The following is a 26,124-nucleotide window of genomic DNA, read 5'->3' as shown; positions in this document are numbered from 1 at the left end:
CCATCTCCCTGTGTGATCTTCCCCCTGTGCCAAAGTCTCATCTCCTCCACCCTGTCTCCTTCTGGACGAGAATCTGTTCTTCATTTAACTGTTATTATATTATCATAATTTTAATGGTTTTTTTTTTTTTTTTTACTTTTTAATCAATACAGTCATCAATACTGTGGTGTGTATGGATCTCTATACAGAAGTACTATGTGATTGATGTACTGTAGGAACCTTCTATAGACCTTCTATATATGTCTCAAGCTGTAGAGTTTATATACTGTAGATTAGAGGATAAAATACCCAGAATTCTCGTTAGATACACTGTCTTACCTCCCTGCCTTTTCTAATACACTGCAACACAGAGCTAAACTAAGCTAATCCACTCAAGCTTTTCAATCTGCTGGAGAATTTCTCAAATTATTTTAGCCTCAAACTAAGTTATACTGTTCTGAGAATCTGTTGCCTTGAATGCACATTTCTGGCAAAGGAAGCTCACCATTAAAGCAGCATCATCGATAATTGGTATTTATTTTTTGCTCCTGGGCTCCCTAAGCAGTTTTGTAGTGTAAATCACTTTTACACCACTGCCATACATACAAATTGTGCCATAAGCTCCTAAAACATGCTTTTCTGGACAAGCTGAGAGAAACAGAAGCAGTATCTGCATGTGGACTGAAACAGAAGAGTAAAATTACTCAAATATACAGTAGATTCTACTCAAGTAGTTTTGCAGTTCTGAAGAGAGACCTCATAGGTTCATAAATCTGAGTGTAAATCAAACCTTATACAGAGAACCTAAGACCAGTTTTAATGTTCATTATAATTAATAATATTTGAGATGGCTAGTCATTTCCACCCCAATTTGTCTCTCCAAAAAGATGTATCTGCTTCCGATTCCACCCTTTTTTATCGCATTTCCTCCTCAATTTAAAAGGCCAATTACCCAACCCACTTATTAGGACTCCCCCTATCTCTAGTGATGCCCCAACACACCACGAGGGTGAAGACTAGCACATGCCACCCAGAGAGTTAGCAAGGCCAGTTGTGCTCTCTCAGGGCTCCGGCAGCTGATGGCAAGCTGCATAACTGGGATTTGATCCTCCCAATCATAGTGGCAGCACCTTATTCCGCTGGACTACTCTGGGCCCTCGGTTACACCTTTTGATCAATCTGGTTAAGTCCTGTTATTTCTCAAGCAGTATTAGCATTAGCCACTAACCGAGCTAAGCCCTAGCTCTTTCGTCGTTCAGAGGCGCGTATATCGATGTGTAGCCTGCATGTTTACTGTGTTAAAACAAGCTACGTGGGACGAGAGGTTAGCCACTGATGCTAATGCTAATGCTGCTGCACCCAGCCTTAGTAGAAATCTAAGCTTACTGTAAATAAACTAATGCACTTTTTTCACCTAAATAAACAGTTTTCAGGAGAGAAATCTGTGTAGATTACAGTATTGTTTACTTAACTTATCTTAGCTTTACAGGTCTCGCAACCCAGCGATGAGACCTAGTGAATTAAAAGGAAAACATGGTGACACCCCTGTTCCTTACTAGTGTAGCATAATGCACCCTACAATCCGCTGCGCCTTATAGTGTGGGAAAAAAAAAAGTACTTTGGTGGAAACTGTAGTAATGTATTGGGAAACAATTAATTGGACAAATAATTATTATTACTTATTACCAGTTAAAGACCATCTGAACACCATGCTGTTCAATCTTCAGCCTTCATCTTCATGTTTAGCCTAGCGGTTTCAGTCCACACTCCATCTACTGCGCTGTGGGCCCAGCACCAAAAATATACCAGCCCAGCAGAAGCTGAAAATACCGCTGAGCTTATTGCACCATTGCTCATTTTCTATTACCATCCTAATAGGTGCTAATGTCTCAGATTTCTCTAATGCTCACTAATGCTTAGCGGAGCAGGTTTTGCCACCGATGTGTGTTCGTCTATGAGTTGCAATTCATTATTATTATTATTATTATGAAGAGGGAGGGAGGAAGAGCTTGTGTCTATAGAGATATATAGTACCCCCCCCCACCCCCCTACCTTACTCTAATGCCCCCCCAAAGCTCCCCTACCCTGCCCCAACCTGCCCTTGGCCTGTGCACGGGACTGTAAGCGCTGCTCAGACTAACATGCGCCCCCTGGTGTTTGCATGCAGTCATTGCATCCAGCAGATCCTGGAGGCGGTGCTTCACTGCCATCAAATGGGCGTGGTGCACCGAGACCTGAAGGTGAGTGACAGGTGTCATGTAATTGTCTGCTGAACGTGAATTGTGTGTGAATGAGTATATATATAAAAAATATAAATATATATTTATGTGTGTGTGTCCGTGTTTGTGTATGCGTGATTTAAGTGGGTTTTCTGAGATTATTTATATCCATTATGAATTATTGTATTTTTATGGCTCGTTCTCACAGCAAGTTGCCCAAATCTGATTTGACAAAAACACACTGATTCTGACACTTTCAATTCTGATTGGGCCACTGGTAATAAAATCTGATACATACTCAATACCTGGCAGTGTGTATTGGTTTGAAAAGCCAGATTGAAATTAATTTGACTTTTATGTCAAGAAGAAGGGGTGAAAAAAGGCATCAGGAGAAAGAAAAGTGAACAACAACAGTTACGGAGGTTTTGTAGTGGAGGCATAGCAGGCGAAGAAAAATTTTAAAAAGCTATAAAAACTATGTTGGTGTGGGCGTGGCCAAATAATGTGCACTATAATAATAATGTCATGGTGAGCTCAAAGTTTCAGTTACTCAAACCGAGCTGAAGTCAAACACTGAAACTCGAATTGATCACTGTTCAGAAGTATTAATCAATTATTATTTTATCGTCATACAATAAATGAAAATAACTATCATTTTTGTCTCCATCAATGCTTTCTATTGTGTTTATAAAAGGAGACCTTACCTGTTCACACTGTTCTGTTCTCCTCTCCTCACCTCAAAGAAGTAGTTGAGTCAGTGCAACAGACACACACACACACAGAGCACCCAGTACAGTTTTACTGCTGCTGTTGTCTTTTACACAGTTTGGTCTATTGATACCACACATCTGTAACTTCTGTTCAAATGCAATCCCAGCTTTTGCCTGCCCATGTAAAGCCTAGGAAATAGGGAAATAGCAAAGTTCCAGTGCTTTGTGTGCTCCATGTATATATGACATAATTATCATATACAGACAGGCCTACACATATACAACATTCTTCAGAGCAGAGCCATATTAATTTATATATATATTTATTAGTGTCCTTTAAAAAACAGTTATCGTGACAGGCCTAGATATGGGTCACATTGAAAAAACATACAGCTTAAATAAAGATTTGGGCTTTTTTACATGCAGTGTGATCATAGCCTTAGTGTAGCTGACCTACTTGATTCCCTAATACAAGGTGTTTCGAACCTTTTGGACTTGTAACCAAACCACATAAAAATGCAAGTAATGAAATCTCCCCCATGGCGGATTTTAAAACAGATGCAAATCTGCATATATTACAACGCATGATACAATCAGATCAGTTTTAATGATGATCCAGTCTGTCTGACTTGCTCATCATAATTGTTGCGTGAACAGTAGATGTGGAGACAGTAGAATCCTGTCCTGAGGGGCTTGTTTGGGAGGATTAGTTAATCTCCTCTGAAAGACCTCGTTGTTTGCAGCGGTGAGTGTTGTTCTAATGAGAGAACGTGTGCATATGTGTGGTCTTATTCTGTGTTAGTCAAAAATGGCATCTATCGATTGGATATTCTGTTAAACACTACTGAGTTTAGTAGTAAAGGACAACCTAGTCTTTTAGAAGAAAGAGCTGTGTGTCCGAAGACATAGTGACAAGTGACCATTCGTCAGGGCTGCAACGATTAATCGATATAATCGGCAATGTTGATTATAAAATATTGTCAACTTCAAATGTTCATTGTCGACCAGTCGTTAATTTGTAGCACTATACAAAGTACTGGGAACTCTCACACAGTTTACACTCGGCTCTGAAAGTGCCCAAACACAACCGTTTACATATTTCCTCACTAAATATCAGTACTTTCCACATTTAAAGGGTAATATTCTGGACATTTGAAGGTCATTACCCTCCCATATTCAGCAGTTTCTACTGTTTCAAAGTGATAGAGAAAGCTAGAAACCATATGGCTAGAAGCCAAATCCACAGCAAGTAGAGTTGGAGGACTAATCGACTAATCAGAAACATAATCGCCAGATTACCAATAATCAAATACCAAAATAATCATTAGTTGCAGCCCTTATTTGTAGCTATAATTTAAGAATAGAGCAAATGACAAATACAGATGAGATTGGCCAAACTAATTCTTCTGACCAATCACAGACAGGTGTTTCCGGGGTCCCCATATTTTTGCTCTGTGAAACTTTGATTCTTACCATATTATGTTCATACTCAGCATTGTTTGTAATTGGTCAGAAGAATTTGTGCTGTTATCAATTGGCCTAAACTCTCAGGTCTGCTTGTCATTAAAAATTGTGACAAATGAATAAATGAACCTTGCCTACCTGTGTGAATGATTGAGCTTCATCAAGTACTTTTGCATAGGTTGGATGAGTTGACAAACCCTCTTGTCTCTGAATGCAGTTAAATCCTCAAAGCAATGCTCCAAAATCTAGTAAACAGATTTTTAACGGGACAGTAGAGACAGTTACTCCAACTCTATAGTAAATTAATTTTAAAAGAATGAATGAATGGCTGTCCCTGTACTTTTGTCCATATACTGTATCAGCACAGACCTAACATAAAGACCTGCACCCCCGTGTGCTGTGTTATTGTTTAGTAGGCCAGCGGGGTCTCCTGAGTGCAGGGCCACTCCGGTTTCATGCTATCAGTGTCTGCTTAAATTGGAGTGCCCTTTTGAATGGAGGGCTACGATTCCCACTCTTCCAGAACCGGAACGCAGCAGCTTTCTATAATAATAAATTACACTCTCTCTCTCACACACACACACACACACACACACACACACACACACACATATATATACATATATATACATATACATACACACAGAGCTCTGGAAAAAAATAGGAGACCACTTCAGTTTCTAAATCAGTTTCTCTGATTTTGCTATTTATAGGTTTATATTTGAGTAAAATGAAAATTAAAAACTATAGGCAACATTTCTGTTTTCAGAAATGGCTGAAATAACAAAAAAGATGCAGAGCTTTCCGACCTTAAAAAATGCAAAGAAAACAAGTTTATATTATGAAGTTATAAGAGCTCAGAAATCAATATTTGGTGGACTAATTAAAAAAATCACAGTTTTCATGCATCTTGGCATGTTCTTCTCCACCAGTCTTACACACTGCTTTTGGATAACTTTATGCCTTTACTCCTGGTGCAAAATATCAAGCAGTTCAGTTTGGTTTGATGGCTTGTGATCATCCATCTTCCTGTTGATTATATTCCAGAGGGTTTCAATTTGGTAAAATCAAAGAAATCATAATTTTTAAGTGGTCTCTTATTTATTTCCAGAGCTGTATAGTGCACATGGAGAGCTGTTTTGAGCCACAGCAATATCTATTCTTCACTGTAACACACACACACATTCTCTCTCTCTCTCCCACACACACACTCAGTAACAGAGTAGTAGACCTTTCTGGACTGATCTCAGTCAAGGCGACCTTAGCCCACTCAAATTGACTCCGGCAGCTCAGCAGGTTACGAACTCTGTCCGATGATCTTTTAGCTATGAGCTGTTTTATTCAGTTTACGTGTGTGTGTGTGTGTGTGTGTTTGTGTGTGTGTGTGTGTGTTTGTGTGTTTTGTGTGTGTTTTTTTGTGTGTGTAGGTGTGAAAGGAAATTGGAACGTGGTGAAGGTTAAGGAAGAAGCTTTATGGTATAAAGACGAGTGTCTCTCTCTGTGTCTCTCTCTCTCTCTCTCTCTCTCTCTCTGTTTCTCCATCTCTCTCTCTCTCTCTCCATCTCTCTTTTTCTCCCTCTCGCAGTTTGTCTCTTTCTACAGCTCTCTATTTTGTTCTCTCTCTCTTTCTCTCTTTCTGTCTTTTCTCTCTCTTTCTTTCTCTTTCCCTCTCTCTCTTTCACACTTTCAATCTCAGTCTCTCCATCTCTTTCGTTTTCTCTTCCTCTCTTGTTCTGTCTTTTTCTATATCTCTCTTGTTCTGTCTCTCTCTCCATCTCTTTCTCTCGTTCTGTCTCTCTCTAGCTCTTTCTCGTTCTGTCTCTCTCTCCATCTCTCTTTCTCTCACTTACTCTCTCCATATCTCTCTCTCGTTCTGTCTCTCTCTTTCTCTCTCTCTCGTTCTGTCTCTCTATCCCTCTCTCGTTCTGTCTCTCTCTCTCTTTCACACTCTCAATCTGTCTCTCCATCTCTCTTTCGTTTTCTCTTCCTCTCTTGTTCTGTCTTTTTCTATATCTCTCGTTCTGTCTCTCTCTCTCCATCTCTTTCTCTCGTTCTGTCTCTCTCTCTTCCTCTTCTGTCTTTTTCAATGTCTCTCTCGTTCTGTCTCTCTCTCCATCTCTTTCTCTCGTTCTGTCTCTCTCTTTCTCTCTCTCTCGTTCTGTCTCTCTATCCCTCTCTCGTTCTGTCTCTCTCTCTCTCTTTCACACTCTCAATCTGTCTCTCCATCTCTCTTTCGTTTTCTCTTCCTCTCTTGTTCTGTCTTTTTCAATGTCTCTCTCGTTCTGTCTCTCTCTAGCTCTTTCTCATTCTGTCTCTCTCTCTCCATCTCTCTTTCTCTCACTTACTTTCTCCATATCTCTCTCTCGTTCAGTCTCTCTCTTTCTCTCTCTCTCATTCTGTCTCTCTATCCCTCTCTCGTTCTGTCTCTCTCTCTCTCTCTTTCACACTCTCAATCTGTCTCTCCATCTCTCTTTCGTTTTCTCTTCCTCTCTTGTTCTGTCTTTTTCTATATCTCTCTCGTTCTGTCTCTCTCTCTCCATCTCTTTCTCTCGTTCTGTCTCTCTCTAGCTCTTTCTCGTTCTGTCTCTCTCTCTCCATCTCTCTTTCTCTCACTTAATCTCTTCATCTCTTTCCATCAGTCTCTCTCGCTCTCTCTTTCTCTCGTTCTGTCTCTCTATCCCTCTCTCGTTCTGTCTCTCTCCATCTCTCTCTCTCTCTCTCTCTGTTTCTCCATCTCTCTCTCTCTCTCTCTCTCTCTCTCTCTCTCTCTCTTTGCAGTTCATCTAAATTCCTCCCACAGCCGGGCAGCTGTAAGACTGGGATTAGCTCTTGGTGTTCTGACACTCTGCAGTGTTGGCAGGTTCAGCCTCTCAGTAATAATACTGAGCTTTAGCTGCTCTGAGGTGACTGAGATACTCCCTCAGAGAAGAGCAGGGTAGCTCAGGTTGATCAGGAGCTTCGGGGGCTAAAGGAACAGGGTACTGGTGATGTCACAAAGAGGATTACAGTAGAGTCAGTGAACAAGCTGGTAATGATGTCACAGAAAAAATCACAGTCAACAGGTGGCAGGTGATCACACACGAGATTCACACACGATCACATCGAGATTCAGTCAATAGATGTTTAAAGTGAGGTCACAGAGAAGAGATTAAAGATTGAGTCAGTGAGAGTGTAGTAAAACATATAACAGTGATGTCATAAATGGAATTGTCTCATCAGTAGAATGTTGAATGTGTGGTGGTGATGTCATGGGAATTTTAGAGTTCGTAGAATTGCTAATTTTATTCCCGTCCGCATGCACATCTCTGAGTTTTATCACCTCACTTTCAATAAAATAGATTTTTGTCCACTGTCACACACCGTAATTACACTTTGGATGTGGGTTTCCACGGAGATCCACTTAAACACAACAGCGAGTGGAAATGGAGGAGCTACTGAACGTGATCTTGTGCCTGAGAAAGCCAACAAAAACTCACTGGTCCTCCTGTTTTTTCAATTGCAGTCCGGATACAAGGATGTCACAAAGAGTCGATAGAATCAGTGATGTCACAAATAACAGTTCTTTGTCAATATAAGATTTAGGTGAATAGCTTGGCAGTGATGTCACAAAGAGTCAATAGAATGTCCTGCCTTTCAACACGGAGCCAATCAGCTTGCTGGTAACATTGAGAGAGGATGAGGATCACTGTTGTACTAGTGGGGATAAATAACTGTAGTTGATGGATCACTGTGTCCATCAACAGTGGAGCTTCAAAAGTGGCAACTGTAATCACTTTCCGGCTAATGGCAGAATTGCGCTTTAAGAAGAGCAGAAAACATTGGGATGGATCATTTTCAGTTTGGACAGATGAAATAAAGCTTTGGGCGAGTTCAGGGGCGGGTGTGGATCTAGTTAGTTTGGAGTCCTGTCAGAGACAGTCAGATAATCAGTTTTACTGATTACTGAGGTAAACAGTATTAGAGGATTACTGAATCGTCAGATGGCTGAATAGTTTTCTTGTTTTGTGGAGCTCTTACAGATGTAGTGGTTTACAGCAGTGTCAGATTTTGACCTGATAATTTCTGCTGTAATGAGGAGGAATTGTGCCTCTTGTACAGCGAGGCAGAGTGTACTCCAGTGCCTCGAGAGGCGAGGTAGACGGGGAGAGAGATTAATGAAGGTGAATCACAGTGACACTCGCCTCTGCAATGCAGGAGATGGGTATTAAATTGTCGCGTTTAAACTGCAGCAGTGCTATTGCTAAAGGGTGTGTGTGTGTGTGTGTGTGTCATTGTAGATTTGTCAGTTGTGTGTTATCTCTGTGAATTATGTGAAGGTGTGTACATGTGTTTGTGTTTAACGTATTATAAAAGTCCTGTGGGATATAAGGCACATTAATAGTATCCGTTAGTGACAATGAGAAATGAGGCTCGCTAATCTGGGTCATCTCCAAACCATCTCAGAGGAACACACACACACACACACACACACACTCTTCTAATACCAGCACAAACAATGCCTTTCTTCTTCCAGTCCATACATTTATCAAAGCACAGAGCTGTGAAGTTTAGCTTTGTGAAAAGTTGAGGTACTCTAGTTGTAAAAAGTATTAAAACACTCCCACGCACATGTTTTTTTTGCAGAAACAGCCTGAAACATCATGTAATTCGAATGACAGAACCCTACAGAGGGCTTTTAATTGAAACAAGGGATACAGAAAATGTAACAGAGGAATAAAGACATGGCATGGCATTACTGCTTTAAATTAAAGTCATATGGAAACCCACAGGAAAGCCACAGTACAGCAGCTCAGCTAACAGTAATATACTAGTCCTGTACAGCTCGTATCGTTCAGCTGGAAAACAGACTAGGGCTGCACGATATTGGAAAAATTTTACATTGCAAATGTTTTTTTTTTTTTTTTTTTTTTTGACTATATATATATATATATATATATATATATATATATATATATATATATATATATATATATATATATATATATATATATATATATATATATATATAAATATTAAACAATGCAGGGCCCATGACATCACTAGCCACTAGTCTCGCATCCGGACAGATCAAGAGCTGAGTCAGCGCCGACTGCTCGAAAACCCGAGGAAAACAGCAAAACAACAGTAATCATCCCTTTAATCAGGCATTTAAATTGCTTTTTAAAAGTTAAATAAGAATGTTTTTCTGGGAGTAAAAGCGTGAATTCAGCTGTAACTGGAAATATCTGTGCAAAACTGTGCTGGACTAAGGTGCACAGCTTTCCACACCTGCATTTACTAGCACGTGCCCAGCCATGTGGATGGAGGCCATGCTGTTGCCTCGTGTTTACTCCTACCCCCCTTCCCCCTTCCTCTCACGCTTCTCAGGCAGAAGCAGCCGTTTACTTACACAGATGATGGGTTTCTAAAGGGTTTTGAAATAGTATTTGATGTGTTACAATTACTAATATTTCTCGCATATTCAAAATTTGTATCTTAATTGTGTGTTTGTGTGTGAGTTTGTGTGTGTTTGGTTTGTCCTAACAAATGATCGTAAAGAAAATGAAATATGAGATATGATGTTTGCGTGTTCTTGCAATGCTCAAATGTGCATATAGCTCTAAGCAGTTTGTTTGTGCCTATGTTTGCATGTATATTGTGCCTAGCAGTGTGTGTATGTATATCTGTGTGTTTAGTATTTTTGTATGTGTGTGTGTGCTGGGTGTTTTTAATAAAAATAATTAATGTCCCGCCTGTCCCTCATCCAGCCAGAGAACCTGCTCCTGGCCAGCAAGTGTAAGAATGCAGCAGTGAAGCTGGCTGATTTCGGATTGGCCATCGAGGTGCAGGGAGATCAGCAGGCGTGGTTTGGTATGTACCTGCAGCAGCATTACCTTATGATCTTACTTTACATTATATATTTATACCATATATGTATATTAATATTATACTTTTATTCTGATAATTTTTTGTCATGTGGAAAAACATTAGGACACGTAATTGAAACTTTAACATATTTAAATATAAGATTTTCATTTGAACAGTAATCTGGTTGAATCTTAATTGGGTTGCACATTGAACTTCAACCACATATCAACCACCTAGTAACCTCTTAGCAACACCATAGCATCCACCTGGAATACCATGACATGGTATATACCATGCAACCCCAACAGCATCGTAGCAGCCACTAAGCAACACCATATCTTCCACCTGGGATACTGTAGCAATCTCTTAGCAACTCCCAACAGCATCGTAGCAGCCACTGAGAAACACCATAGCATCCACCCACATACAGTAGTATAACAAACGCATAGCAACAAACAAGTTCCTACTAAGCAGCACCATAGCAACCACATTCAGTACTATAACAACCACATAGCAACAACCAGGCACCCACTAAGCAACACCATAGCAACTACATTAGTACTATAACGACCACATAGCAACTACTAGGTACCCACTAAGCAACACCATAGCAACCACATTCAGTACTGTAGCAACCACATAGCAACAAACAGGTACCCACTGAGCAACACCATAGCAACCACATTAAACACTGTAGCAACCACATAGCAACAACCAGGTACCCACTGAGCAACACCATAGCAACTACATTCAATACTGTGGCAACCACATAGCAACAACCAGGTACCCACTGAGCAACACCATAGCAACCATGTAAGATACTGCCTTGCAACCGCCTGGAAATTGAGTCTGTTCTAAAAAATAAATCAATCATTATAAGATTTTTTTTTAAATAAGGGGTTTAAATTACGGTAAGTTGTATTCAGTTGAAATTAGTTCTATTTGCTCCATCTTAAAATATATTAATGAAAAAATTAAATCAAAATCATGTGTGAAAAATACAGGAATAATCAAATGGTGTCCTTATTTTTCATGTGATGTTGATGGTGAACTTTCCATGTGGATTGTGAACTTTTTATGTTGGTGCTGTTTCTTTTAATACCTCAAACATTTAAAAGTGACAGTGATAGTTAATTAATTGATTATTAATTAATGAACCACAGTTTAAAGCAGGTCTAAGGTGTATTTTCTGCAGGTTTTGCGGGGACACCAGGGTATCTGTCTCCTGAGGTGTTGAGGAAGGAGGCTTATGGGAAACCTGTGGATATCTGGGCCTGTGGTAAACACACACACACACACACACACACACACATTCAACACACGTGGAATACCTAAAAGCCTGTGTAAGTGTCTAAACTCTGTGTATTTGGTTGTTTGTCAGGTGTGATTCTCTACATTCTTCTGGTTGGTTATCCTCCTTTCTGGGATGAAGACCAACACAAACTCTACCAGCAAATTAAAGCTGGAGCTTACGACGTGAGTTCTGACACTTTCTACACATACAGAACCTCTCAAATTCTTCCTTTCTCTTCTCTCAGTCATCTTTCTAATATTACCCTAATAACAATATTTTAAACCACACATTTGGGTTCCCCAAGCAACATGGTGCTTAAAGACAGTAAACAGCTGTTATATAATGCACACAATTATCATAGACCATAGACCCACCAGACATTTGGTGGATATATTTTCACGGTAGCATAGCTTGCATAGATATGCCATGTTTGTCCAATCTGATGAGAATTTAAGTACTTAAAGCTATTGCGATGTCATGTAATTAAATACGATAAACAGTGAATCTGGAACAGATGTGCATTTTTTTTCTCTTAAAAATATAACATATTAAAAAAGGCAGAAAAAAGGTAGATATGCAGGTAGATAGCAAACATTATCCAGATATGCTGTTGCTAATCTACTTGCTGCTAAATTGCACCGTTTGTGCATATAGGCCTAATCTATCCAATGTAAATCATAATTTACTGCCGTCTTATTCTTTATGTTCTCGTTTCATATTTTGCCGGCTGCAGGAATGACTAACCTTTCTGGCTGGCTAGTGGTGTAACTTGAGGATGATTCTGATAACAAGTGTTGTTGAACTTCAATTCATTAACTTTTAGAAAAATGTAAAGGGGCTCTCACACAATTTGTCATTGCATTCAATTTATAAGCAGTCATTGTCTGGGGGCTCCAGGTAATTGATTGGTTTGCTTACCTTGTTGTAACAGGCCTGTAATCACCTCAGTATGTGCAAAAATCAGATTTCTTGTAGTATCAAAAATCAGTCTGGATACAGTCTAGAAATGTGCCTGGAAGTCTGATCATAGCAATTGGGTTGGGCTGCTACTGCTAGAAATATGTAGTTTTGATATCAGGCTAGTTGTGAGAGCAGTAGCAGATTGTATTTGTATTTTTTGCACTATAAGGCACACTTAAAATCCTTTAATTTTCCCAAAAAATTGTCATATAATCCAGTGCACTTTATAATCCAGTGCACTTTATAATCCAGTGCACCTTATGTATAATTTTTTTCAGTCAGGTTATAAGGAGCAGTAAAGCCACTCTGGTGAAGTTCAGCGTTATACAGAAGTTTCAGTTTAGTTCTCCAGCAGTATTAGCATTAGCCGCTAACCGCACTAAGCACTAGTGCTCATGCCATTCAGAGGTGAGTATTATTGGCCTATAGCCTGCTGGTAACCCCTGCTAGCACTGCTGGAGCAGCATTAGCATTACCCACTAACCAGACTTAGCACTAGTGCTCTCGCCATTCAGAGGTGAGTATTATTGGCCTATAGCCTGCTGCTAACCCTGGCTAGCACTGCTGAAGCAGCATTAGCATTAAAGCTAGTGGTTAGCTGCTAATGCTAATGCTCCATCATTAGTGGAAATCTGTCAATTTAAGATTACTGTAAATAAACGGAAGAGCTTTACTCACTCAAATAAAGATTTTTTTTTTTTTTTGGACACCATGGCAATCTGGACCACCTTGATGACCACAGTTGCTGTATTGTTTGTGTAAACCCACCCATCCTAGTTGACTGACCCAGACCAGATGTTATTCTGAAAATGAGACAAAGCAGGGAAGGGCAGTCAAATTCCTCTAGGCATGTCAGGGTATAAATTTGACCTCCTTTGTTATTTGATTTTCCAGTTTCCATCTCCAGAGTGGGACACGGTCACCCCTGAAGCCAAAAACCTCATCAACCAGATGCTGACCATCAACCCAGCCAAGAGAATCACTGCACAAGAGGCCCTCAAACACCCATGGGTCTGCGTAAGTATAGCTACAACCACTCTTAAGTGAACACACACTCTCTTTCTCACACACACAAACACGCACATTAATAATAAAGTAATTATGCGTTTGTTGTTTTTGTAGCAACGCTCTACAGTGGCCTCCATGATGCACAGACAAGAGACCGTGGAGTGCCTGAAGAAGTTCAACGCCAGGAGGAAACTGAAGGTGTGGATTTAGGGCACTTTGGCTGCTTTTCTACTGCAGGGCTGAACGTATTTCTCAGCATGTTTAGCTAAGCATACTTGGTGCCTCAGAACCGTTTGGTGGGAGGGCTTAAAGACAGTGGGGTCTGCCTGGCCAGTCTCGGCCTCAACCATAAAGATGTTTGATGAGCCATTTCAGTGATATTTGATGAGCCCGGTCAGTGGTATCCTAGCGCCATGATTTGGTGACTTTGGGTAAGCCTGTTCGGCCAGCATTCAAACGCCAACATTATCAATGTTGGACAGTGCTATAGTAATAATGAGGGACAAGGCTGGTTGCCAGATTAAAAACCAACACTCCAATGTTGTGCATTACTTAGCTAGTATTTAGCTAGCTAGAGACTGGACACATCCAGCAACACCCACCAGACCCTTCGGTCAGACAATTCGGGGTCCTGATTAAGTTTAAAGATTTAGTCAAATGAAATCCTGATCCTGATTTATGTTGTATCTGGCCAACAGCCAAAGAGTCAAAGATTGTTTTGTCAGTTTATTCCATGAATCTTCCGAACAGAACATGGGTTTTGGAATGCAATGGATAATGAAAAATAAAGAAAAATGAATCAAAGTTTAATGGGAAACAATGACATCCAAATAGTAAGGCTTCAGAGTTCTGATTAATGCAAAATATCCAGACTGCCTCTCTCAGGCTCCCCCAGTCTAAACTCCAGTCTGTTCTGACAACCTTAGCTACCATTGGCCCTGCAGTGAAGAAGCAGCCTTTGTTAATCATTGTCTCCAGTGTCTTTTGATTATTTTGGTGATTTTGGCAGTTTTTGTTGTTTTGGGGTCTTTTTTCTTTGGTCTTAGTTGTTCTCGTTCCTTGCAGGGGGCTATCCTGACTACCATGCTAGTGTCGCGGAACTTTTCTGGTAAGTCTGTTGGACTCCCGGCAGGTCGGGAACTGTCTGTGGTTTCCCTTTTGCAGTGTTTTTTTTTAGTTGTTGTTGTTTTTAATGAATGTTTCCTGACATATTTGATGCACCCACTTGACCGTTTGTTTTCAGGGATTGTCCCTTTAAGGTCCCTATATGGTCCCTTTATGTGTTACTGTCCTTCATCATGTCCTTTGCAAGGAACATGTATGTGTGTCTGTGTTTGACTTTAATTGAAGCTGGAGACAGACGTGTCTGCTGCACTGTTTTTTTTTTTGTGTGATGCGACGTTATATGTTATGTACTGGTTGGTGTCCTCTTGTGCTTTTCAAGTGAAATGACCCTCTGTCTGTGCCAGCTCTGCCTCTTTAGTCCAGTGGGCATCATTGAACTGTTAGAGTCTCATTTTCTTCTGTGATTCTAGACTAATAAATGATTTTCTCCTCCTTGTGCTCTTTCTCTTTCTTTATTTCTCTTTCTCTCCCTCCCTCTCCCTCTCTCTTTGTTTCCCTTTCTCACTTGGTGTGTATGTGGGGACACTGTGTGTGTGTGTGTGTGTGTGTGTGTGTGTGTGTGTACGCCTGTGTCAGTGGGTAGCAGGCAGACCACGGCTCCGGCCTCGGTCACTGCCGCCGCCGCTGCTGTTGCCGCAGCAGCAGGCACCACAGCAGGGCTGGTGGAACAAGGTAGCGGAGCCCCCTGAGGGGCCTTCTCTCCTCCCTCTGTCCTCTTTTCTGCAGATTCCTGCTCCCTCTCTCTCTCTATTTCTTTCTCTCTTTCGCCTTCATTCCACTCCTCTTCTTCCCCACCCTCCCCTTCGTCCTCCTCTTCTTCACTTTCAAACTTTTCCTGTTTGACTTTTTCCTCCACCTCCTGACTGCTTGTCCTCTTTTACCCTCTTCTCTACTGCAGGGGTGTCAAACTTGGTTCTTTATAACCTGTATGATAAATAATATAATTTAATGTATATATAAATATATATAAGAACGTCCAGAGGTCAGAGCCAGAGGTCAGTGTGTGTTTTTAACCCTGCAGGATTCACTCAGTGCACTGATGGTGCTAGCTAATGTTCCTGGAGAACATTAGATCCTGCTTTAGAGAGACAGCTGTAAAAATATACTTATATCTTATATTTTGTATAATTTTGTATAATTTCTCACAGTTTGGAACACAAACTGCAAAGAGTCGTGTAAATATTAGTTTGTTAAAATAAACATTTTGATGGATCTATCTCTGTTTTTGACTATTGTCCCGCCCCTCTCGCAAATGTAGATTGACTCTGTTGTCCCTCCCCTCCCACAAATGGAAGATTATGATTGGTTCTGCCTCTGTTTTTGACTCTGTTGTCCCGCCCCTCTCACAAATGTAGTTTAATCTGTTGTCCCTCCCCTCCCACAAATGGAAGATTATGATTGGTTCTGCCTCTGTTTTTGACTCTGTTGTCCCGCCCCTCTCACAAATGTAGTTTAATCTGTTGTCCCTCCCCTCCCACAAATGGAAGATTATGATTGGTTCTGACTTTATTTTTCACTCTGTTGCCCCCTCACCACTCGCAAATGTAGATTGACTCTGTTGTCCCTCCCCTCCCACAAATAGAAGATTATGATTGGTTCTGCCTCTATATTTAATCTGTTGTCCCTCCCCTCCCACAAATGGAAGATTATGATTGGTTCTGCCTTTGTTTTTGACTCTGTTGGCCCGCCCCTCTCACAAATATAGTTTGACTCTGTTATCCCTCTCCTCCTGCAAAAGGAAGATTATGATTGGTTCTGCCTCTAAGTTTGACTCTCTTGTCAAGCCCCTCCCACAAAAGAAAGATTATGATTGGTTCTAACTTTATTTTTACTCTGTTTGCCCGCCCCTCTCGCAAATATAGTTATGATTGATTCTGCCTCTATTTTTGACTCTGCAAATGCAAATGTAGTTTGACTCTGTTGTCCCTCCCCTTCTGCAAAAGAAAGATGATGATTGGTTCTGCCTCTAAGTTTGACTCTGTTGTCCCGCCCCTCTTGCAAAAACAAGATAATAATTGGTTCAGTTTGACTCTTTACCTTTATCAGGTCAGTTTTGACACCCCTGCTGTATGTTCCACCTTTTCTCCAAGTCTTCCTTTCTTCTTCTTACTTTTATTTGTTCGTTTCATGTTTTTCTCTCCTTTCCCAGTGTTCCTTTCTTTCCTTTCCCATCCACCTTTATCCTTTCTCACTCTGCATGAGGCTGAAAGCATGCCGCACTCACAGTGACTCATCTTTACCTCCCTTTACCTTCTTGCTGTCTCTTTTTTGCTGTCTCTCCCTTCACCCCTCCATTTGTCTCCTTCTGTTCATTTCATCCTTCTCTCCTGCCATTCCAGCACTGTCTCCTCTGTTGTCCCGTCTGGCAGCCCATTTGGTGAACTTGGCTGTCGGTTATAATTGTCATCACTCCTGTTACTCTTTGTTATTCTCTCCATAGCACGGAAGCTTTTTTGCTTCTCGGTTTCTTTTCATTTTTTTTCTGTTCACTCGTTTCTTCTCATCTTTTATTAGTGTGCTCCATCCTGTCCATTCCAGTCCAGTCTGCCATCTTTTTATTGTTCTTTTGTTTTTTTTCATCCATGTTTACATCCTTTACATCTGTTTTCATCCCATATTCATTCATTTTCAGCCCAGTTTAACCTCCAGATTCTCCTCCTCCTCCTCTCCTCTCTTTCCTGTCCCTCTGTATTTGTATGAGATTGTGGAGTTCACCCTAAAAGTGGGAATGGAACAGGCTGCCTGCTGCTGTACTGAATGCTGCATGGGCGACTGGACTAACGCATGTTCACTAACCAGGGGGTGAATCTTATTGCATCCTCTGCATGGTCAAAACCTTGTGGTGCTCAGGAGTCTACAGCATTTTTGGTGGGATCTACTGTACTTCTGACCAACGTTACACTGTTGTGTTATCTACTGACACTGATATTTTGCGCACATGTATATATTTTATACACATACCTTTGAATTTTAATGTGCTTCAGATGTTTTTTTGAGTGATGCTGTAGAAAAAACAATTTAGCTTTTGCAAAGATTTCTGAAATTAAAGATGCAGCAAAACATTAAATTAAATAAAAAAATTAAATTAAATATGGTACTGAATGCTGAACACAGTTAATTAATAATAATAAATTAAATAGCCTTTACCATTTATCATAAATCATAAATTTACCTCAGTAGTGTCATTCCAATCATACATTTACCTCAATAGTGCTATTTCAGTCATGCATTAACCTCAATATTTTTATTCTAATCCTTAATTTACCTCAGCAGTGCTATTCTAGTCATAAATTTTCCTCAGTATTTTTATTCTAATCATTAATTTACCCCAGCAGTGCTATTCTAGTCATAATCTTCCTCAGTATTTTTATTCTAATCGTACATTTACTTTAATAGTGCTATTTCAATCATGAATTTACCTCAGTATTTGATTCTAATCATACATTTACTCCAGCAGAGCTTTTTTAATCATGTATTTACATACATGATTAAAGGACAGTAGTCCTTTTTGTATTATAAAATAACTATTCTATTTTGAATGTGTCTCAAAACTGCAATTTTAATCGGAAGTTTATTTCATCACTGATTTCTCATCAAAGATCTATTCCGATCATGAATTTACCTTAGTAGTGCTATTCTACTCCTATATTTACCTCAAGACTGATATTCTAATTATGAATTTACTTAAGTAGTGCTATTCTACTCATATATTTACCTCAAGGCTGCTATTCCAAACATAAGGGTGGGTCTGCTGCCACCAAACATTTAAGCGTGTTAATTTTTTATTCCGATCATGAATTTACCTTAGTAGTGCTATTCTACTCCTATATTTACCTCAAGACTGATATTCTAATTATGAATTTACCTCAGTAGTGCTATTCTCATCGTGAATTTACTTCAGCACTGCTATTCCAAACATAAGGGTGGGTCTGCTGCCACCAAACATTTAAGCGTGTTAATTTTTGTGTAGTTGATAAAGTCTAGCATTTTAACTTATTTTTTTTGCCAGTGTAAGGATTCTGCACATTTTAATCTCTTTCTTATGTTATAATCACGGTAAATTTTGGCTCCAAAATGGTTGTTCTCTGGGAGGGGTGTCCAGGCTTTTCCACAAAAGGTTGGTGTGGCTGCTCGTTGTTTAGAATGAAAACCTGCTGCCATATTGACCTCGAGAAGATAAGATTGGACGCTGATGTTCTATGGCATCTCTCAAATAACCATTCTAAGCACTTTTGTTTATTGAACCAGTGTAAGGTCAAAGTATCAAAGAGCATGTTTTGGTGTCAACATAATCAATAGTATCAATAATATGACTTCCTGGAGCCGTGATAGAACTGGTAGAATGTAAAAATTCAGCAATACATCCATAAGAACGCAGTCAGACGCAGAATAATCCTGTTGAGTTTAATAAAGCAGCTTCTCGTTTCAGCCTAGCTGCGGCTGCTGCTGCTTCCGTGCGGAGGGCTGTGCTTCATATTTGATGCGGCCTACATACGCCTGCAATCAAATATTCAAATGTGTGGCCGGTGGAAACGGTAAACTCCTGTTCGGCTGAGGGCGGCGGTGGAGAGCCCTCGTTTGGAGGGGCTGAGAGGAGAGCTGGTGCTCTCAGCTGGAGTGGTGGCTGTGGCTGGGTGTAAAGGCTGCGCTTCATATTTGATGCAGTCTCCACATGCCTGCAATCAAATATTCATGCCGCGCTGCCTCTGTCGGATAGCCTCTCTCTCTCTCTCCAGCTCTGCTAACTCATGCTGGGCTGGAGCTTCAGCTGCGAAGCCTCGCACGGGAGACACTTGCTCAAAAACAAGAGCCACGCCTGTAATGTGATGTTTGTTGTATTAAATGTGTGCAAAATGTGACTTTTATTAAAAATGTGACCTTTTTATTTAGTAAATTATTGTTTTCTTAGTATCTTTTGTGGTTCTCTCAATGCTCCGCCCACAACCTGCTTAGCATAGCATTTTAGCATTTAAACTCATGTAGCCATATCATGAAGCCACTCTGAAACACTGGCACAGTTTCAGTTGGAGTAATTGATGCTGTTAAAGAACTTCTCATTAGGTTAAACTGGGTAATTGGTTACTTAATCTACAGATTAAGTAATTAAAGTCTACCCTTAAATCCTGTTTATCAGTTTAACGTGATTCAGATTGATCTCATCCACGGGTCTTGGACTATCTGAAGCAAAGACCTATATTAGTGGTTACCATTCGTCCTCCTGGTGGTCTGCTCTCAGTGCAGGCTTAATTTTTAAAAGTTGCTTTATCTTAGTAGTTCAGTTCAAAATGTGAAACTCTTATATTACATAGATGTGTTACACACAGATTGATCTATGGTTTACATAGATATTGATATTGAAAATTAGTGTCTCAGAAAATTAGAATACTATATAAGACCAGCTGGTACTTTTGGCACTGTGCCAAAGTCCTGCTGGAAAATGAAATCAGCAGAGGGAAGCATGAAGTGCTGTAAGATTTTGCGGGAAAACACTGCACTGACTTTGGATTTGATATAACACATTGGAGATCAATGTCATCTGCTGGTCCAAAGTCAGTGCAGTGTTTTCCCAGAAAATCTTACAGCACTTCATGCTTCCCTCTGCTGACAACTTTTATGGAGATGCGGATTTCGTTTTCCAGCAGGACTTGGCACGCTGCCCACACTGACAAAAGTACCAATTGGTCTTATATAATATTCTAATTTTCTGATACACTGATTTTTGGGATTTTATTGGCTGTAAGCCATAATCATCAACATCATAAGAAATAAACTCTTAAAATCGACCACTCTGTGTGTAAAACATCTATGTAATATGATAAATTTCAGATTTTGAACTGAATTACTGAGATAAAGTAACTTTTTTGGGATGCACCTTTAGGTGTTGTAGATCTCCAGAGGAGGGGTTGGTGACTACTGGCCTAAAGACTAAGATAAGATAATACTACTGATATTTTGACCTCTGCTGTCCTCCTCTTCTTTTCTTTCTTTTCTTTTCTTGTTCTTTTGTTCTTGCCTCTCTGTGTTTATGCCAAGGTAAGGACCTTTCTTACCCCTCTCTCTCTCTCTCTCTCTCTCTCTCTCTCTTTTTATAGAGCAAAAGTTAAGTTTTCTCCACAGGGATTATAATTATTAATTTCCTTTCTTTGGCAAAATAAGGACAACGAAGTCTGATATGGTTCTACATTTTGTGGTTTAGTAGCCTTTTGTGTCGAGTTTGACTGAAATTATTTTCATTGGGCAATATTTGCGTGCTTGTACTTATGCAATACTTTTAAGGGGAGTTTTAACATTTGTCCTGAATAAAAGAGTCTGCACCCAGAATAGTTTCTGGGCTTGTTTGGGGAAATCATTGCAGGTTTGCTTTCACACAAAACAACAACTCCATTTGAACTGTGGATCAATTGCACAATTCCACGTGTAAGCAATTACGTTACAAAATGAACCAATCATGCAACCGTAGGCGCAGCACCAGGAGCAGATAGCTTACGTACCTGCAGCCCTGTGCATGCACTACAATCTTCTTAGGAGAAGGAAACTCTAGATTACAGACTTTTGGTCTTAATGAAATTGAAACTCCAGCCACATGACCCCACATGTGGCACCAGGAGCGGATAGCTATCCATCTGGAGCAATCCACACCCAAGTCAGTTTGAAGCGAACTCCAGATTGACAATTTCTCACCACCAGATATCAGTACTCTAGAATATTCCTGAAAAAGCTTAAAAAAACAGCTTTCACAGATCTGGAAAAAGGCTGATGTAAAAAGGCTCATCATGTCTTTCTTCCTCTCGTTTGATGGATCATCTGGACCTTGTGGTTGAATTGTTGAGAAGAATGCAGTATATATATGGACTCTACAATCTTTTAGTACTGAAAGGGGAAATCAGGTTTCTCTGGCTCCTGGTTTATTTGTGTTTTTGTGTGATTTCCGTTCACCTCACCTCAGCTCTGCTCTGTTGGAGTGTTAATCAGCTCTGCCAGCAGCAATGAACCAATCTGAGCTGCCTATAAGTGCATAATGAGTAATCTTGTGTGAGAGATAAGGTTAGCAGCAGTTTTGTAAGGGCATGTTCCTTCTTTAATGACTGCATTCTCACTGCCACAAGAACACCTTTCTCCCAAAGGGAAACCAGGAAATAATTGTACTTTAAAACTGATTTTAAAGTATTTTTAGTAGTTTTATTTATGCTAATTACAGTTAAAGAAGGTGCAATATCACGTTTTTGAGATTACTGATCTGATCATTCTCTGTACCCTCTTAAATGTTTTAAAACATTTGCCAAGAAATGTTTGAAAGATTCTAAGCCTAGCTCAAGCTGATTGCTGATTGGCATCTGACTAAGGCGAGTGCAAATTACATTCAGAATAGGGCTGCACGATATATTGTTTGAGCATCGCCATCGCGATGTGCACATGCGCAGTAGTCCCATCGCAGGACGTGCAATGTCACTTAAGGCAACTAAATCAAAAACGTCATGTTGCAGTGTTTTGATTCTTGACAAAAGAAGTATATACACAGTGCTGTCTCTGTGTCTGTTTGAGTGACAGGCTGCTGCTGCCTGCGTGAGAAGTGCGAGGGGGGGACATAGGAGTAAACACGAAGCAACCGCATGACATCCATCCACATGGCTGGGCACGTGCTTGTAAACGCACATGTCGAAAGCTGTGCACCTCAGTCCAGCACAGTTTTGTTGCGCAGATATTTCCAGTTACAGCTGAATTCACGCTTTTAATCCCAGAAAACACTCTAATATACTTTTTTTGAGAGCTTGGCGCTGACTCTTAACTCTTGATCGGGTGGGGGCGGGACTGGTGGCGTCATGGGCGCTGCATTGTTTAATATCGCGATATATATTGCAAAAAAAAAAAAAAAAACATTTGCAATGTAAAATTTTTCCAGTGTCATGCAGCCCTAATTCAGAAGCTATAAAACCTGCCTGCCACATAATATAGAGACTTTTGCCTTTTGAATTCCTAGGAAATTAATGGTTTTCTTGTAACAGTGTTGGATTTTTCTGTGCTTGTTATATATAAATCTATACTAATAATGACTTGTATTTTTATAGTTGTGTATTCCTTTGACTTTGTCTTAATTCGTCCATAAATAATAATGATTTAAAGGTGCTCAAGGTAGATTATATGTAGTTTTGCCAGAAACGATTGTGCAGAAATGGTACCAATCATTCTTTAACTCTAGATGCTCCTTTAAAGCATGTTCAAGAATGAAAAAGAACAACAGAAAACAGAACAGCTGCTGTAAATTGGGTGTCGTAACACATTTACACTTCAGTGCTGTCTGAGGAGTTTTCCTACCCTGAACACCTTTAAGCAAAACATTGCACTCTCTTTATTGAACTGTTTAGGTGTGGCGACTGCAGGAGTGTGATATGATTTGTTTTTTCTTTAAGTACAGGGTTTAAGTACAGTGCACCCCAGAATTATTATGTACACAAAAACTCAAAATAATTTTGGGACTTATTTTTTGATGTAATTTAATTTTAAGCTTTTTTTGGGGGCTTGATATGTTTCCTAACTCTTTAGTAGAGCCCTAAGATTTCTGTGATGTGAACAACATAAACAGAATTATGAGATTGAGTTAGAAAAGCACCTTTTTTATACATATATAATGTGAAATGCCCAAAATTAGGACAAAAAACACAGTGGGCCCTGTTTTAATGATCTATAAGCACCATGCAGCTTGATTTGGTGCGTCAGTGTGTCTTTGCTATCATAACGATGGGAAAAGTATGCCTTATAAAGCTCGAAACGTGCAAAATGCATGTACTAAATCTCTTAAAAAATTATGGTTGTGTTTCGGAACGTGAATGTGCAATGTGAAATAAACCAATCAACACATCACTTGCCATTACCTTTAAGAATCAAGTGTGCTCTGAATTTGGCAAATTGCTATTTTAATGGTGCATAACTTATGCAATTCTCAGCAGAGATAACTGACCTGCTCATTCACGCTGTGAAGGAGGGCGAACAGGTCATTTATGGAAACAGCAATGTTAATTTATTTTTGGCGCACCTGTGTTTTTCTTAATGCTAAGATAGCAACACCCATCAGCGTAGATACTGTATATTCACAAGCACCATTGCTATTTAATGGATGCAGATGCAAGGCATGAAATTGTATTCACAAACCAAGCTGTTGACAGGGTGTAAGTTAGCAATATTGGTAGTGTTGCGACACACCTTGTACATAGTATAAGATAGGACCCTGTGTATTTTACAAAAAAATGAATTTTACATTTTTGTGAATTACCTTCATCGTAGTATAGTGTATTTCGCTCATTTTTAAGTGGTGCACACCAAAGCTATTAGTTAAAGGAGAAAGGAAAAGGCTGAAAATAAGAAAATAAAACATATTTCATAGGGCTTTACTTCAGATTTCACTCAAATTTCAAGGCAAATAATTACAGTTGCGATTAACAAGCGCACCAATAATTCTGGAGGACACTGTTTTTTTTTTTTAAACTGATTGATTCAATTGAAAAGCAGATGATCTGGTTGAATTGATCAGAGGCTGAGTTTCCCAAAGCTTTGAAGAGGCTGCAGTTGAATTTCTAACACCAAAACATCATACGGCTGTATCTCTCAGTGGAGGCGCTGCTGCAGTAATGATCATGGAGATCATTTTAAATGGGAAACTGAGCGAGTTTCAATCTCTGTGTTTAATAGAGTTTAATACAGGATGTTTATCGGTTGGGATTATCTGAGATAATTGCTGTTTTAAAGCTGTTTTAAAGCCTGTCTCTCTCTTTCGTTTGTCCCATTACAGCAGCCAAGAGTTTGCTGAACAAGAAGGCCGACGTGAAGGTAAGCCGATCCGCTGACCTTTAGCCGATAGTCCCCCTGGACTCTGACCTCTGGCCTTTATTTCCCTGCTTTTTCATTTCTCTATCTTTTCGTGTGTGTGTGTGTGTGTGTGTGTGTGTGTGTGTGTGTGTGTGTGTGTGTGTGTGTGTGTGTGTGTGTGTGACTTGTAGATGTCACTTTTTGTTTGGACAATTTACAATATCAGCTTACTATCAGTCATATGCTATAAGCTGCCATATAGTACATAATCTATGATCATACTGTAAATATGTATGTGTGTGTGTTTAATATTCAGAATTATGTATCTTTTTAAATATTTATTAATAAAAAGAAAAAATGCAACAATAATATAAAACCAATTTAAAATGACTAGTGCTTCCATATTTGGGCAATTCATAAAACAATCTAATTAGCAGTGTATATAAAATATACAACTCTGGGATAAAAATAAGAGAACACTTGAAAAAAATGATGAGTTTCTTTGATTTTACAAAATTAATATATAATCCATCATAAAGCCATCAAACCAAGCTGAACTGCTTATATTTTGGCTCCAGGAGTTATCCAAAAGCAGTGTGTAAGACTGGTGGAGGAGAACATAATGCCAAGATGCATTAAAACTGTGATTAAAAACCAGCGTTATTCCACCGAATATTGATTTCTGAACTCTTTTCTCATTTTCTGCAAATAAATTTTCTAAATGACAATATTTTTATTTGGGAGAAATGTTGTTCCTAGTTTCAAATATATTCATATAGATAGCAAAATCAGAGAAACGGATTCAGAAACTGAAGTGGTCTCTTATTTTTTTCCAGAGCTGTATATTTTCTTTTATTAAATATATAATATATATAAACATATAATAATTTAGGTTCAATTACTTCAAAACAATGTTTGCATGTTCAAATCTCAGTCATTTAGAGTCATTGTTTCTGTGTTCTCTAGGACTCTACTGATGTTTTAGGGTCATTTTGACTAAAGAACAGTGGAAAAAAACATTTTTGGACATTTCTAAACAGAGAAAAAAAAAAACAGAGGTTTAAAGTGAAAACGTGTCATTACCATAATTATAAGTCTTAACTGTAACAACCAGTTTTCTGTTGATAAGGCCATGTTACAGTTATCATTTTCCAATAAAGTTTTGTTTAATTTATTTTAAAAACAGTGTTTTTTTTTCTTGAAAGTAAATGTCCAATACTGAGCATAATTAGAATTTAAATATTAAATATTTATTAGAGCAGAATTGCAGGTCATTCCAAAGCTGTTGTGTTTTCATCCTTTTTTGCTATTTTTCCTTATTCTCTATTGCACTCCTTTGCCATCCTACAGCCATATTAGTTTAGTTTATAAAGTTAGTTCGGATTTAACTTTAATTTTTAAATAGATAAAAAGATAGTTTTAAACTGAATCAAGTGTCATTCTCGTAACAGCCACCGTTTTGTGTGGATAAATATTTATTACTGCAGATTTGCAAGTCATTCTAAATGTTTCTCTTTGACTTTTTCATCATTTACTTTTCTTCTTTAAATGTAAAAAAAAAAGTTAACCTTTAAATGGTAAATTTGGAATAAACCTCTTCAACGTTCACAATAAATACATAATTAAATGTATTACTTTTCCCTAGAAATTAAAGTGCAGTAAATAACACAAAAATCACAGACTATATGTCTAAAAATAACGTGTAAGAGGCATAAAT

At 39.2% G+C, this 26,124-nt stretch overlaps 1 protein-coding gene across 44 annotated transcripts in view; it reads left to right on the top strand.

Moving 5' to 3' along the window:
- The window catches only part of camk2b1 (calcium/calmodulin-dependent protein kinase (CaM kinase) II beta 1), a 102,595-nt gene that overhangs the window by 40,938 nt on the left and 35,533 nt on the right, over positions 1–26,124 (top strand). For 13 of the 44 annotated variants that reach the window (XM_022667481.2, XM_022667483.2, XM_022667478.2 and 10 more), the window contains exons 6-14: positions 2,147–2,219; positions 10,120–10,222; positions 11,415–11,498; positions 11,601–11,695; positions 13,368–13,490; positions 13,596–13,679; positions 14,547–14,589; positions 15,183–15,278; positions 24,391–24,428. In XM_022667481.2, coding sequence (XP_022523202.2) covers positions 2,147–2,219; positions 10,120–10,222; positions 11,415–11,498; positions 11,601–11,695; positions 13,368–13,490; positions 13,596–13,679; positions 14,547–14,589; positions 15,183–15,278; positions 24,391–24,428 — 739 coding nt within the window. The remainder of the gene's footprint in view (positions 1–2,146; positions 2,220–10,119; positions 10,223–11,414; positions 11,499–11,600; positions 11,696–13,367; positions 13,491–13,595; positions 13,680–14,546; positions 14,590–15,182; positions 15,279–24,390; positions 24,429–26,124) is intronic. The other 31 variants (XM_022667490.2, XM_022667485.2, XM_022667498.2 and 28 more) reach the window with 5 other exon arrangements.

This window comes from Astyanax mexicanus, chromosome 22 (genome assembly GCF_023375975.1).
Source record: "Astyanax mexicanus isolate ESR-SI-001 chromosome 22, AstMex3_surface, whole genome shotgun sequence".
Lineage (NCBI taxonomy): Eukaryota > Metazoa > Chordata > Actinopteri > Characiformes > Acestrorhamphidae > Astyanax > Astyanax mexicanus.
This window is presented reverse-complemented; position numbering and strand designations above follow the sequence as displayed.